We start from the raw sequence: 16,761 nt of genomic DNA on the forward strand, positions 1-16,761 counted from the left end.
CAGGGTGGAAGGAGGCGCTTATGGAGCATAAACAAAGGCATGGACCAGTTGGGCTGAGTGGCTAATTTCCAGACTGTGTCATGGGCAGAATGCATGTGTTCTCATACTGCCCATGATCATCATGTTTTGTATGGAAAAAAGTGTGTCTTCTCTTATTCTTGGAGTTTGTATCTCAATTAAGTAATTCAGCAGCAAACTTTGTGAGTTAACAAAAAAAAAAGGTTATTTATTCTCATACACTTACCCCAAATTAAAAGCAATGTCACACACAGTCAGTCTCAAACACACATTCACACACATAAAGATTGGATACTGATAAAGATAATACACTTTTACAGAGTACAGTTATCTCAGTCTCTGATTTGCGATCTCCTGTCTCCCATGTGGCAGGACTGTGGTCTTTTGGAGGGATTCAATGGTTTAAAGTTGAAGTGAGGGTCTTATAAAGCAAAGGGTTCACAGCAGGTTGTGAGATTTCTTGTAGTCAAATAGCTAAGAGATTGGTTCACAGGTGAACTTTGAAACTGGAACAGATGAAGTACTTTGGCTGCCTGAAGTCCTGCAGTTGGTTTCCAAGTCTGGTTAACAGACTGGCTGACTGATGCTCTGATGGTTTCAGTGGTTTTCCTCAGCAAACTGTTCTTAGCTGATCTTTTAAACAGACCAAGAAAGCATGGCTGTCTGTTCACAAGCGAAAAGACTTTTCCAAATAAGGTGTTCATGTTGATTTCACCTTCTGTGTTGTGGGTTAACATCTCTGAGGTTTGAGACAGCTTTGTTCCAGAATGACCCATTCAAATCATATAATTTGATTGGACTCAGGGGAGGCCATCGACTCACATCAGTCTGTAATGTTCTTTCTATTCCCTCTTGAGACAGGGGAGTGATTATAATCCACCAAAAAAGTCAAGTGACCTTGGGTGGCCATCTTTTCCAGGCTTTTTAACCTAGATTTTTTTAAAACAAAAAATTAATTTAGAATATGACATTCTGAATTAGGCATGACAGCTGTAAACTCTATGCAGTAATTCTGTGCAATAGGAGGTCCTCTTCTTCCCACCAGGGAGTTTGAGGATTTTCTGGCCATAACTCTGGAATTATCAGCAGATGGTCTCAGGGTGGATAGGAGGGTAAAGGGGCCCCATCTCCTCATTGACATGTGGTGGCTGCCAACAGTGGTCCAGGCGGGGGTGAGGAGTGAAGGTATGAACACCGCAGTAGACCTCGCTGCTTGGTTCTCTTCTCTGTTTGTGCTGCTATTGCACCCATTTGACCGGCACCCCTGGGACCTGCATCTCAATCCAACCCAGATTGATGGAACAGAGATCCTTGTCTAATTTTTGTAAGGATACGAAGTGAAGCCACCCTGGTTACATTAGATCCACAATTCCTGATGGTGCTATGAACATGAGCTTAACGTGTTAGCATAACATTCCACAGATGAACAATGACATGAAACCATTGATTTGAAATGGTTTAATGCCTTCATTAAAGTTGCATGTAGTTAGAGGGATCTGTGGGCAACATAGCCAGGTTATTAATCCTTATAATAAAATAAAAGCAAAATACTATGGATGCTGGAAACTTGAAACAAAAACAAAAATTGCTGGAAAAACTCAGTAGCTCTAACAGCATCTGTGGAGAGAAAGACAGACAGAGTTATAATTGGCTTGGTTGTAATTACTGATCAAGAAACATTGAAAACAGGTCCCAGTCCAAGTTATTTAATAAGTTTGTTTCCTTTTAGCCTGAGAAAGATGGTGTGTTCCTGCGAGGAATCGGTCTGAACCTAACCAGTGGCCAATACGTAGCTCCAGTGGCAGGATTCTACCAGTTCTCAGCCAACCTCCATATTGGTAAGATGATCAGGAGGGCAATTGGTTGTGTGGGAATAGACAGTTGGATATCTGCCTGTAAGGGATAAGTGCATTTATTCAAGAAATGCTGCTTTAGTGATACATTTTTTTCCAAATCTTACACAGCTCTGATAATAAGTCAAAATGTCTCCATTTTTATCAGACTGTGATAGATAAGAGCTTACTTTCCCTTTGAAATTTCTCATCTGCTGAAACAAATATAGAGCTGGTTTGTTGCCATACTAAAATTGATGTTTCCTTTTACCCATGCTTTGTCATGAACTCATAATGCAGAAGTGACATTTATGTTAGAGACTGCCAATGTCAAGGCAACACACCCTACAAAGCAATGGCACAGCATCAACAAAATGATTTTGGGGGATAAACAATAGGAAATCTGTGAACATTAGGGAAAATCAGAAAAATGGAAACTGCTTTCCAGGCAGTCCATCTCATTTTAATGTTTGATGTTGAAACTCTCCCTGAGCTTGGTGTATGTATGGTGATATCTCTCTCCCTGTCAGTCCCTCTCTCTCTTGTTTTGATGTTTTTAATGAAGTTTCTTTCTCTATTTCTTGGAATGGTGCATGTTTGATGGTGTGTCTCTCATTCCCACAGTTTGAGGTATTTAACGCTCCAACACTCCTTGGTTTGCTGTGGGTTTACTGCAATAATCACTTGGTATGATGCGTTTGATTCTCCAACTCTGTATTTGGTGTTTGATTCTCTAACTCTCTCGGTTTAGTTTATTTGATTGTCTAACTTGGCTTGTTGTTTGATGCTGTAACACTTTCTCTGTTCAAGACTTTTTTTTGACGCTTCATGTATTTGATGTTTTACCTCCGCCAATAGAGGCCATCCCTTCTCAGACTAATAGGAAAGAGGCCTGCTGTATATTTTGTAATATAGATTGCTTTACAGAAAGAGTAACTGAATAGAGAATATTTTCTCTGTGGCTCAATGTATGTGTCAAATTCGATGACTAGAATGAGCATTCCTTCATCCTGCCAAGATTTTATGTTCATTATCCATAAAAGGGAGTTTCGCAACTCATTTTCAGTCAAACCAGAAATGGCTAGGAGAATCTTAAGCCATCCAGGTATATGTTATTGGAAGCTTAAAGCGCAGGAGGAGGTCATTTGGCTCATCGTTCCCAAGCTGACTCTTTGAAAAACCTCCAATCGCCTACACTTTCTCCATAGCAGCCTTGCAAATTCTCCTTTTCAAGTGTACATTTAATTCCCATTTGGATTTGATTATTGAATCTGCTTCCATTGCCCTTTCAGGCAGTGTATTCCAGATCACAACATCTCGCTGTGCAAAAAATATTCTCATCTTTCATCTGGATCTTTATACCAGTTGTCCAATTTTCTTGGGTTACTGAAAGTCCTGCCACTGGAAACAGTTTCTCCTTCCTTGCTCTATCATAATTTTGAACACCTCTATTAAATTCCTCTGAACATTCTCTGCTCCAAGGAGATTAATCGCAGAGTCTCCTGGCTTTCCGCATAACTGAAGTCCCTCAGCCCTTGTACTATCCTAGTAAATCTTCTTTGCACCTTCTCCCAGGTCTTGACATCCTTCCTATATCCAAATCAAACTCAACGTTCCAGCTAAGGCTTAAACAATAATTTAGAAAAGTTTAACACAGCTTCCTTGTTTTTTGTTCTGTATGTGGGAAGAGATTGGCTAATCCTCGAAAATGAGCATTGGGAATCATGGTACTTGATTAACCCCAAGCCCGTTCATTACACTGCAGGCAACACAATAAACCAGTGCAGCCTATACTGTTTTACATGATTGTTGCCAACAGCCAGTGCAGCCTGCGCTGTTCATTGCGCAAGGTTGATTTGTTTATTTTTGTATGCTTTATGCCATGATTGAATCTCTAACTTTGGATTGGAATGTGCATTTTTTGGTGGTTTTTATTTTTGTATTGCTTGAAAGAGGATAATTTGATGAGTAGTGATAAAGGAAAGGTAAGGAGAGTGGACTGTTGGTGAATGGAGAGGCGTGGCCATTTATAATAATTATTTCATCACATAGTGTCCAGGCAGAAAAGGTTGTCTATGTTGTAGCTTCCCTTCCTCTTCCTGTCCTTCCACTTCCTCCTCATCCTCTTCTTCATACCTTGCCCACTGATTGATGTCATGAACAGTCTGCTCTGCTGCCAGCATTGCGTATGTGTGTCCAAATCCCTTTTACCAAAATGGTGAAACACTTTCCATCGAGAATGTGCATGCACCTCGGATGTCATTTTCACATGTAAGAAGGCCACGTAGCACCTGAAAAAGTGGGTGTTACATAGCCCGATTTCTCCCCTTATGACTCTATTTGTAAAGCCAAGTATCCTTAATGCATTTTTTTTACAGCCTTATCAACTTGTTCTACCATTTTCAAAGCATTTCCTTACTATGTTAAATATAGCCTGCAGTATATTAAGTGAATTACAGTTCCGAAAATAATAGAACCTTCCACACATGAATCTGTGTTACACACAAGCTTTGATTGATTTTGCAACAGTTATATGGTTGACAACATGTTCCAATAATGTAATCTGTCAGATGTTAGTACTGAAGCATTTATTGATGCTGGATTGCAAGAGGCCACCATCACTGTCCTCTCCTTTGTTTGTTTTCTATGTTCCCATTCATTTTCTACTGCCCATGTGAAATCCTACTTTAGTGAAAGCCAGTCCATTGTGACCAGAGGGCAATAGTTTGCAAAAGGCCTGAGGCTGTGACAAGTATAAGACAATGTGAGGGACAGTATTTAAAGCGCTGAAGAACTGAAAAAGATGCAAGGAAACCTAATGGAGGTGATTTTAACCAAGGACCCCTCGCCTCCACCCACAACCCCACCACCCCTCCCCTGGACCCCACTGATCCCACAGGCTATATAACCCGCTTTTCTGAGCAGATGGGAAGGGCGTGTGCTGGGAGTGCCTGGAGTAGTTTAAATCCTGCAGCTTCTGACACAAAGTTGGTTATGCTACCCACTAAGCCAATTCCCTTCAAATGTAGGACCTCTTGTTATACAGGCTGTTTTTGCACAGCAACGTTCCTTAAATGGCAATAAAAACAGAAAATTCTTGATATCCAGATCTGGCAGCATATGTGGAGGGCAACAGAGTTAACACTTCAGATTTGTGATCTTAATAATATAAGGACATTAAAAGAAAGGCATTAAAATTTGCAATTAAAGGTTTGACTGCACAGGGTAACCAATGATGATCTTTATCATGAGGATTACCATCTGCAGGTAGCCAAGCACAAACAGTGCCAAGGAAAAATGATAGAAAACCAGAAATTGATGGAAATACTCAGCAGGTCAGGCAGCATCTATGGAAAGAAACAGAGTTAACATTTCAGGTCAATGGCCCTTCATCAGAACTGAGGAGAGATAGAAAACTGATAGGCTTTGAGACAGCGGAAGGGGGTAGGGGGCAGGAAGAACAAAAGGGAATCTCTGTGACCGTGTGGAGGGCAGCAGAGATTAAATGACAAAAGGTTTCACAGTACAAAAGACAGAGAGTAGTATGGGTTTAGTAAAGAAACAAAAGATATGTTCAGATAAGGTGCGAATGGCTGCATAGCAGCTGTCTGAATGCAACATGAAGGGATAAAGAATGATATGAGACAAGACTAAACCAACAAAAAAATGCATAGGAGATGATCTAAAATTGCTGAACTTGATATTGACTCCAAAAGTCTGTAGAGTGCCGAGTTGAAAGATGAGGTGCTGATGCTTGAATGCTGTAGCAGGCCAAAAACGTAAAGGTCAGAGTGGGGGAAAGGTGGAGAATTGAAATAACAAGTGACAGGAAGCTCAGGGTTACGCTTGCAGACTGAACAGAGATGTTCCACAGAGTTGTCACCCATTTGGTCTGCCCAATGTAGAGGGGACCACATCGTGAGCAGTGAATACAATATATTAAATTGAAAGAAGTACAAGTAACTCACTGTTTCATTTGGAAGGTTCTTGGATAGTGAGAAAGGAGCAGGTAAAAGGGCAGGTGGTGCACCTCCTGTGCTTACATGGAAAGCAGCTGTCGGAAAGGGAGGGAGTGTTGGGGGTGATTGAGGAGGAGATCATGGTGTTACAGAGAGAGCCATCCCTTCAGAATGCTGAAAGGGAAGGATGGTGAAGATGTGTTTGGTGGTGGCATCACATTGGAGATAGCAGAAATAGTGGAGGATGATCCGCCATGATGAATGATGTCTGGCATTACAGTGCAGAGTTTCTAGGGCTTCATGGAAACCAAGATGTAATAGTTCCTCCAAACCCCAAGTGTATCCAGGGAGCAGAAAAACTATCCTTTCAAATGGTAACTTGAGTTGCGAGTGGAGTGCTTCTGTCAGGAAGTGAACTGGGGTCTTCCAGGTTCAGGCTGACCTGATTATAGTGCGGAATAGAGCAGCCCTGAAATCTTCTGCAGATCTTGTAGGGGCTTTTTGAGGAGAAGCAGTCTCCATAATCCAGGCATTATCTGTGTGTATCACCTCAACTCCCTCTACACACAAAGGCAAAGGAAGGGAGAAAATCTTACTGAGAACAGCAGCTGTGGTTTCCACTTAAACATTCCCAAGTCTTGACCTCACTACATTTCAAATGAAATAGTACATTGTCAACATTTTAATGACTGCTGTTTGCAACTCAGCTAAGTTTGGTGGTGGTGGAGCAGTAATGTTACTAGACACTAGTAATCTCGGTGCTAAGGCGAATGCTCTGGGGATATGGGTTAAAATCCCATGGCAGGTGGTGGAATTTAAATTCAATTCATAAATCTGGAATTTTAAAAAAAGCTTAAATCTAATGGTGACCACAAAACCATTGTTGTAAAAACCCATCGGGTTCACTAATGTATTTTAGGGAAGGAAATCTGCCATCCTTACCCGGTCCCCTACATGTGACTCCAGACCCACAGCAATGTGGTTGACTCCTAACAAGCCACTCAGCTGTATCAAACTGCTACGAAGTCTAAAAGGAATGAAGCCAGACAGACCACCCGGCATCGATCGAGGCACCAGAAACAACAACGGTAAACCTAGCCCTGTCTCCTCTGCAAAGTCCTCCTTACTAACAACTGGGGGCTTGTGCCAAAACTGCAAGAGCTATCCCACAGACTAGTTAAGCAACAGTCTGACATAGTCATGCTCATGGAATCACACCTGACAGACAATGTCCCCAACATCAAATTCAACAACCCTGAGTATGCCCTGTCCCTCCAGAGGTCAGGAGGGAAGTTGCCCTGGGGGTTTGGAGTGCCACCCATGGTGCTGCTCCAACATGCAGAGCGAGAGGTTACAAGAGTCACTTCATTCCAGCACAGATCCTACATCGCTGCTGTGAGTGGCACTGTACTAGACGTCCTTGATCAGAGTTTGAAAACCTTTACGCTTTCCTTGATGGCAGTGTTTCCTCTTTTTTTACAGAACACAGAGAGTACCAGAGAAGAAGGCACAGCAGACCTCACGATAACATCCGAATCCTCATCTGCATTGAATCTCTCTGTCAGCACAATGCGTAAGTGATGATAATCCACTGTTGCCATGGAACCATTGAACACAATCCTGTAGCAGGACAACAAGCAAATCCAACCAGATCTAAATCTCAGATTCTGACACTTGAATCTACCATCAAGACTGTGAAGTGAATTAACATGTCTGATCTAGGAAATGTTCATATTGTCAATGGACAAGCACAGGAATTGAAAGATATGGGGACAGGGATAAATGGGTTGATCGCTGGAAAAAGGGAGTGTTCTTTTAGCTTAATTCTTCTTTTCTGTTCTTATAAAATCTTAGGTTGTGTTCGGTTCTGATGCAGTCCATATTTCAGTATTGGACTTAATGGGGAAGAAGGTGAAGTTGGTCTGGAATGCTGACCAAATGGATGAAAGAGAATCGGCAGCTAGTTATACATCCTCCCCGATCTGCTTTACTGTTGACTTGAATGGAATCTAGTGGGAGGACATTATCAATGTGCCAATCTTTACTTATATTGCATTGACAGGCTGTCCAATTGGAAACCTATCAAGAGTGGGGCAACTGCAGTTGACATCAACATTGGTTCCAGCCAGGAACTAACCAAATACTTCAAATTCATCTCCTCCAATTCACAGACAGGATTAAGCCCAAAACAGAAATCTCATAACTTATCATGAATGGAGTCTGAGGATAGAGATCTTCTGTGTGTCAATCTATAGGAGTAATATTGTACTGAACCTTTATTTCACAGAATCACAAAACTTTAACGGCACAGAAGGCCATTTGGCCCATCTTGTCTGCACCGGCTCTCCAAATGAGCATAATGACCTAGGCCATAGCCTTGCCTTTTCCCTGCACATTGTTGCTATTCAAATAATCATCTAATGCCCTCTTGAATGCCTTGATTGAACCTGCCTCCACCACACTTTCAGGCCGTGCATTCCAGACCCGAACCACTCGTTGTGTGAAAAAGTATTTTCTCATGTCACGTTGCTTCTTTTGCAAATCACTTTAAATCTATGACCTCTCATTCTTGATCCCTTTACGAGTGGGAACAGCTTCTCCCTATCTACTCTGTCCAGCCCCCTCATGATGTTGAACATTATCAAATCTCCTTGTAGCCTTCTTCTCTCCAAGGTGAACAGTCCCAACCCCTCTAATCTATCCCCATAGCTGAAGCTCCTCATCCCTGGAACCCATTCTTGTAAACCTCTTCTGCACTCTCCAAAGTGTTCACATCCTTCCTATAATGTGACGCCCAGAACCGTACACAATACTCCAGGTGAAGTCTAACGAGTATTCAGCATAACCTCCCTGCTCTTGTACTCTATGCCCCTATTAATAAAGCCCAGGATACTATATGCTTTATTAACTGCTCTCTCCACCTGTCTTGCCACCTTCAATGATCTATGCACATATACACCCAGGTCTTTCTGCTCCTGCACCCCCTTCAAAATTTCACCCCTTATTTTATATTGTCTGTCCATGTTCCTCCTGCCAAGATGCATCACCTTACACTTCTCCACATTGAACTTAATCTGAAACCTTTCTGCCCACTGCACCAACTTGTCTATGTCCTTTTGAAGTTCTACACCATTCTCCTCACAGTTTACAACACTCCCAAGCTTTGTATCATCCACAAACATTGGAGTTGTCCCTTACACACCAATATCTAGATCATTAATATATATCAGGAAAACCAAGGGTCCCAATACTGACTCCTGGGGAACTCCACTACAAACCTTCCTCCATCCCGAAAAATATCCATTGACCATTACTCCCTGCTTCCTATTTTTCAGCCAATTTTGTATCCACGTTGCTACTGTCCCATTTATTCCATGAGCAATAACTTTTCTCACAAGTCTGTCGTGTGGCACTGTGTCAAATGCCTTTTGAAAGTCCATGTACACCACATCAACAACATTACCCTCATTGACATTTTCTGTTACCTCTTTAAAAAAACTCCAGAAAGTTAGTTAAACACAATTTCCTCTATAGAAATCCATACCGGCTCTTCCTTATCAACCCATATTTTTCCATGTGACTACTAATTCTATCCTGAATAATTGTTTCTAGAATCTTGCCCAACACTGAAGTTAAACTGACTGGCCTGTATTTGCTGGGCTTATCCTTACAACCTTTTTTGAACAAGATTGTAATGTTTGCAATTCTCCAGTCCTCTGGCACCACCTCTGAGTCTGGGGAAGACGGAAAAGTTATGGCTAGTGCCCCTGCAATTTCTACTCTCACTTCCTTCACTATCCTTGGAAGCATCTCATCCGATCCTGGTGCCTTGTCAACTTTAAGTGCCAACAGGCTATTCAACACTTCCTCCTTATCAATGTTGAATCCTTCGAGTGACAGAGATTCCTCACCTGTCACCATGGTCTGGGTAGTATCCACCTCCTTGGTAAAGACGGATGCAAAGTATTCATTTAATACCTCAGCCATGGCCGCTTCATCCACGTGTAAATTCCCTTTCCCTAATCAGCACTACTCCTCCTTTTACTAACTTTTTACTATTTATGTGCCTATAGAAGATTTTGGGATTCCCCTTTATGTTGGCTGCCAGTCTTTGCTCATAATCCCTCATCACTTCTCTAATATGCTTTTTCACCTCCCCTCTGAACCTCTGTATTCTCAATTGTATTTCCTACCTGACAGCTGCCATAAGCACACTTTTTCTTTTTTATCTTAATTTCTATCTCCTTTTTTATCCAGGGATCTCTGCATTTGTTTGCCCTGCCTTTCTCTTTCGATGGAGTGTACCTTGACTGTGCCCGAACCAATTCTTTTTTGAAGGCAGTCCACCTACCATGTTCTTGATTGGCTTGAGGTGTTGCTTGGTTAGGATAGGCCAGATTGTTAAAAATAATCATTTCAAGTTCCATGATAGTTCCTCCTCCTCCCCTTTCCCCTCTCCTCTTGCTTTCACTCCAAGTGGTGGAATTCTGCTCAGCTTAATCACTGCAAACCCAAGCTCTAGCTACCTGCCTTCCAACAAGGCCCATCCCTATTATTCCCGCTCTGCTCTCACCCTTACAATACTTTTAAGACTGAACCCTTTTCCATTGCGACCCAGAATTAGACCCCTCCTTTTCTCCTCGGGGCTTTGGGACTGGGAGGGAGCAGCATTCTTTGAAGAGGTAGCAAGCGTATTGCCTGCAGTGGTCTGTTATAGTATGCTAAACCAAGAAACTAGTGCAGTGAGAGTGGACAAGGGACTTTCATAGAGGCTCAGATTGATTCAGAATAAGTTGAGGAACAGCAATGGGAGCTGGTGGGGAATGGGACCTGGAACGATGGTGAGGGAAGTAACAGAACTGCAGTAATAAGAGTTGCCCTCATGGGGGCAGCACGGCCAGATTTGGAACAATCAAGGATGAGGCAAACCTGAAGAGGTCTAGAACCTGAGGCCTGTTCTGGAATGAAGAAGAGGCATAGAAAAGAGTTGGACAGTTGGTTAAAGTGCCAGCAATGGGAATTAGGAGAGGGGGGGATTTTGAAATCTAGATCAGTTTAAAAAATATTAAAGATCCTTTTTCCCAATGTAGCAAACAGTGAGTTACAGTCCTATTTTAATATTATAATACAATGGGTCATTATAGCAACCATCCTGGGTACAGTATTACAAGTGTATAATATTGACTTATTACAACAGTACAATAACTGTACTTCAGTAATTTAGAAACTTGGGAATGGGAGTGGACTATTCAGTCCTTCGAGCCTGTTTTGCCATTTAGTTAGATCATGGCTGATTTGTATTGTACCTCCATATACCTGCCTTGGTCCATATCCCTTAATACCTTTACTCAACAAAAACTATCAATCTCAGTTCCAAAATATTGAATTGACCCAGACTCAACAGCATGTTGGGAGAGAATTCCACATATTCACTACCCCTTTATGTGAAGAAATGCTTTCTTTTTTTTTTGTTCATTCACAGGATATGGGCTTCACTGGCTGGGCCAGTATTTGTTGCCCATCCCCAGTTGTCCTTGAGAAGGTGGTGGTGAGCTGCCTTCTCAACCGCTGCAGTCCATGTGGTGTAGGTACACCCACAGTGCTGTTAGGGGGGGGAGTTGCAGGATTTTGACCCAGTGACAGTGAAGGAACAACGATATAGTTCCAAGTCAGGATGATGAGTAACATGGATGGGAGCTTCCAGGTGGTGGTGTTCCCATGTATCCACTGCCCTTGACCTTCTAGATGGCAGTGGACATGGGTTTGGACGTTGCTGTCTAAGGAGCCTTGGCAAATTCCTGCAGTGCATCTTGTAGATGGTACACACTGCTGCTACTGTGCGTCGGTGATGGAGGGAGTGAATGTTTGTGGATGTGTTGCCAATCAAGTGGGCTGCTTTGTCCTGGACGGTGTCAAGCTTCTTGAGTGTTGTGGGAACTGCATTCATCTAGGCAAGTGGGGAGTATTCCATCACACTCCTGACTTGTGCCTTGTAGATGGTGGACAGACTTTGGTGAGTTACTCATCGCAGGATCCTAGCCTCTGACCTTCTCTTGTAACCACAGTATTTATATGGCTATTCCAGTTCAGTTTCTGGTCAATGATAAACCCCAGGATGTTGATAGTGGAGAATTCAGTGATGGTAGTCATTGAATGTCAAGAGGTGATGGTTAGATTCTTTCTTGTTGGAGATGGTCATTGCCTGGCCCTTGTGTGGCACGAATGTTACTTGCCACTTGTGAGCCCAAGCCTGGTCTTGCTGCATTTGGACATGGACTGCTTCAGTATCTGAGGAGTCACGAATGGTGTTGAACATTATGCAATCATCAGCGAACATTCCCTCTTCTGACCTTATGATGGAAGGAATGTCATTGATGAAGCAGCTGAAGGTGGTTTGGCCATGGACACTACCCTGAGGAACTCCTGCAATGATGTCCTGGAGCTGAGATCACTGCCCCCCAACAACCATAACCACCTTCCTTTATGCTAGCTATGATTCTAACCAGTGGAGAGTTTTCTCCCTGATTCCCATTGACTCCAATTTTGCTAGGTCTCCTTGATGCCACACTTGGTCAAATGCTGCCTTGATGTCAAGGGAAGTCACTCTCACCTCACCTCAGGAGTTCAGCTCTTTTGTCCATGTTTGAACCAAGACTGTAATGAGGTCGGGAGCTGAGCTGGCGGAAGCCAAACTAGGTTTCAGTGAGCAGGTCATTGCTAAGCAAGTGCTGCTTGATAGCACTGTTGATGACCCCTTCCATCACTGATGATCGAGAGTAGGCTGATGGAGCGGTAATTGGCCGGGTTGGATTTGTCCTGCTTTTGTGCACAGGACATACCTGGGGAATTTTCCACAAAGCTGGGTAGGTGCCAGTGCTGTACCTGTACTGGAACAGCTTAGTTAGGGGCGCGGCAAGTTCTGGAGCACAAGTCTTCAGTATTATTGCCGGAATATTGTCAGGACTCATAGCCTTTGCAGTATCCAGTGACAACAGCCATTTCTTGATATCATGTGGAGTGAATCGAATTGGCTGAAGACTGGCACCTGTGATGCTGGGAATCTCCCGAGGATGGATCATCCACTCGCAAATGCTTCAGCCTTATCTTTTGCACTGATGTGCTGGGCTCCTCCATTATTGAGGATGGGGATATTTGTGGAGCCTCCTCCTCCAGTGAGTTGTTTAATTGTCCACCACCATTCATGACTGGATCTAGCAGGAATACAGAGCTTAGATCTGATCCGTCGGTTGTGGGATCACTTAGCTCTTTCTATCACTTGCCGCTTATGCTGTTTAGCACGCAAGTTGTCCTGTGTTATAGCTTCACCAGATTGACACCTCATTGTTAGGTCTGCCTGGTACTGCTCCTGGCACGCCCTCCTGCACTCTACATTAAACGGGGGTTGATCCCCTGCTTAGTGGTAATGGTAGAGTGAGGGATATGCCGGGCCATGAAGTTACAGATTGTGTTTGAGTACAATAAAAGCAAAAAACTGCAGGTGCTGGAAATCCAAAACAAAAACAAAATTACCTGGAAAAACTCAGCTGGTCTGGCAGCATCTGCAGAGAGGAACACAGTTAACGTTTCGAGTCCGAATGACCCTTCAACAGAACTAAGTAAAAATAGAAGAGAGGTGAAATATAAGCTGGTTTAAGGTGGGGTGGGATAAGTAGAGCTGGATAGAGGGCCAGTGATAGGTGGAGATAACCAAAAGATGTCACAGACAAAAGGCCAAAGAGGTGTTGAAGGTGGTGATATTATCTAAGGAATGTGCTAATTAAGGGTAGAAAGCAGGACGAGCAAGGTAAAGATAGCCCTAGTGGGGGTGGGGTGGGGTGAAGGAATTGAAATAGGCTAAAAGGTAGAGATAAAACAATGGATGGAAATACATTTAAAAATAATGGAAGTAGGTGGGAAAAGAAAAATCTATATAAATTATTGGAAAAAAAAGGGGGGGTAAATTGGAAAGGGGGTGGGGATGGAGGAGAGAGTTCATGATCTAAAATTGTTGAACTCAATATTCAGTCCGGAAGGCTGTAAAGTGCCTAGTCGGAAGATGAGGTGCTGTTCTTCCAGTTTGCGTTGAGCCTCATTGGAACAATGCAGCAAGCCAAGGACCGACATGTGGGCATGAGAGCAGGGTGGAGTGTTGAAATGGCAAGCGACAGGGAAGTCTGGGTCATGCTTGCGGACAGACTGAAGGTGTTCTGCAAAGCGGTCACCCAGTCCAGCTGCCAGACCTGCTGAGTTTTTCCAGGTATTTTTGTTTGTGTTTGAGTACAATTCTGCTGCTGCTGCTGGCCCACAGCGCCTCATGGATGCCCAGTCTTGAGTTGCTAGATCTGTTCAAAATCTATCCCATTGAGCATGGTGGTAGTGCCACACAACACAATGGAGGGTATCCTCAATGTGACGATGGGACTTTGTCTCCACAAGGACTGTGCGGTGGTCACTCCTACCAATACTGTTATGATTGTCCTTGAACAGTTCAACACTAGGTTTACTGCCCTTTGTTCTGGACTGTGAGGAAATTGTTTTCACTATCTACCCAATCAAATCCTTTAATCATTTTAATTACTCAATTAGATCACCCTTTAATCTTATATAATTAACTGTCTATAAGCCAAGTCAATGCACCCCCTTCAAGGCCAATATATCCTTATTGCAATGTGGTGCCCAGAATGCAGTCTAACCATATCTTTAAACAACTGCAGCATAACTTCCACTCCTTTGTATTCCAGCTTCCCTGAGATAAAGGCCAACATTCCATTAGCTTTTAAAACAAAATTGTTTGTATCCATTCTCTAGTTATAAGCGTTCCTGTACACAGAGCCTCCACAATTGGTAACTTTTCACCATTAAGAAAATGTTATCTATCTTTCTTAGGTCTATTGAACTCTATCTGTCACAATTTCACCTACTCACTTAATCTATAGATGTACCTTCGTAGCTTTTTGCTCCATCAACATGTGCCACCGAACACAGTCATGAGCAAATTGAGATATATGGCTCTCTCTTCCTTCATCTAAGTCATTGATTAATCTAGAGAAAAGCTGAAGATCCAGTATAGATTCCTGGAAGACACCACTGCCAATTGGAGTCTACTGTACTCTGTCTCCTATCTCCAAACCAATTTCCTACCTACATCAAAATGTTGGGCCCAATTTTAACCCATTCAAAACTCACCTACCTGCACAAAGTTAAAACTGAGTTCAATCATTGTTTTCAATTCCATGCGCTTTCATTTATGCTAACAATCTCTTGTGTGGAACCTTATTGACTGCCTCCTGAAAATGCATATAAATATTACCTGCAGACACTCCCTTATCTACCACATTCGTGATGTCCTTGAAAAATTCAACTACGTTGATACTGTAGTGAGAATTTTATTTTGTATCTTCCTCACAGTGTACCTAACCAGCGAATATTTGATGGGATTTTTTAAAAATTCCACCATGGGATGTGGGCAGCATTTGTTGCCCATCCCTAATTGCCCTTGAACTGAGTGGCTTGCTAGGCATTTCAGACAGCAGTTGAGTCAACCATATTGCTGTGGGTCTGGAGTCACATGTAGACCAAACAAGATCAGGATGGCAGATTTCCTTCCCTAAAGGACACTAGTGAACCAGATGGGTTTTTACAAAAATTGATGATAGTTGGCACAGTTAATTGATGCCATTGTAGGTTTTGAACTGGTGTTACCTAGGCCTCTGGATCATTAGTCCAGTGAGATTATCACTACGTCACCATCTCCCCTTACTTAGCAGCAAAGGTGTAGCTGAGACTGTTTACTATGATAGTAACCTGTCCTGTGCTTTACTTTGAATCCAGCTTATGCAGCAATTGACATGGGAGTGCTTGGAAGGGCAGTGTAGATGTACATTTGCCCTGTTTTTAAAACAAAAAATAAAAAATACCTGGAAAAACTCAGCAGGTCTGGCAGCATCGGCGGAGAAGAGTACAGTTGACGTTTCGAGTCCTCATGACCCTTCAACAGAACTAACTAAGTTTTTTACTTAGTTCTGTTGAAGGGTCATGAGGACTCGAAACGTCAACTGTACTCTTCTCCGCCGATGCTGCCAGACCTGCTGAGTTTTTCCAGGTATTTTTTATTTTTTGTTTTGGATTTCCAGCATCCGCAGTTTTTTTGTTTTTATTTTTTGCCCTGTTTTTAACCTGACTTGGGAGTGATTAATGCTTACAGTGGGTGACCTGAAATAGAAAGAGTTTCATTCTCCAGGCCTGACTTCCCTTACTTGACTGAGCATAATATTTAAAGAAATAGTTCTATTCTGTCCTGTACGACAGCTTCTCTGAACCTGGGCAGGAAGAGCAGCCCACATTCTCTGTGTTTGTGCTTAAATGATCTGAATGAGATCTATTTACAGGATCTGCAGTTACTGTGGACAGATTATAATCTCTGTATCTTCCTCTCATCCCTTTCACTGTCTGCAACAAAAATTCAAACAAAGCTCAGTCCTGTCTGAGTGTAAAAACAGAGCCTCTTTCACTGGCAGTGATTGGCCTTGCAGTCTTTTGCTGCTCTTATCCCTGATGCACAACATTGATGTTGTTCTGTCTGGACAAGCAGCAACTAGAAGGGAAAGAATGAGTTGTGAAACAGACTCTTGTGCTAAGCAAAGCATATTTCTTTGTATATACAGCACACCCCTGACACCCAGGTTATGGGTGACAATTCAATCCCATCTTGGGCTGTGTAGTTTGCATGTGTCTCATTGTCAGACACTGTCACAACTCACTGTGCTGGCATTTGAACTCACACTATCTGAGTTGTGAGTTCAGGACCATAACCAAAATGCTGCAACAATAGCTTACATTTATATAGCCAATTTAATCTAGTAAAATGACCCTAAGAAGTTCACTGGAGTTAGATAACATTTGACACCAAGCAACATAAGGAGTTCTTTGGACAAAAAAAGCTTTGTCAAAAA

General features: G+C 42.6%; 1 protein-coding gene across 1 annotated transcript in view; it reads left to right on the forward strand.

Annotated features, from left to right (window-relative positions):
• LOC144693608 (erythroferrone-like) overlaps positions 1-16,761 on the forward strand; it is a 96,917-nt gene that overhangs the window by 65,437 nt on the left and 14,719 nt on the right. Inside the window, exons 5-6 of the mRNA XM_078563421.1 lie at positions 1,748-1,856; positions 7,292-7,382. Of these exons, the coding sequence (XP_078419547.1) occupies positions 1,748-1,856; positions 7,292-7,382 (200 nt within the window). The remainder of the gene's footprint in view (positions 1-1,747; positions 1,857-7,291; positions 7,383-16,761) is intronic.

The sequence above is a fragment of the Cetorhinus maximus genome, chromosome 19 (assembly GCF_964194155.1).
Source record: "Cetorhinus maximus chromosome 19, sCetMax3.hap1.1, whole genome shotgun sequence".
NCBI classification, from domain to species: Eukaryota; Metazoa; Chordata; class Chondrichthyes; order Lamniformes; family Cetorhinidae; genus Cetorhinus; species Cetorhinus maximus.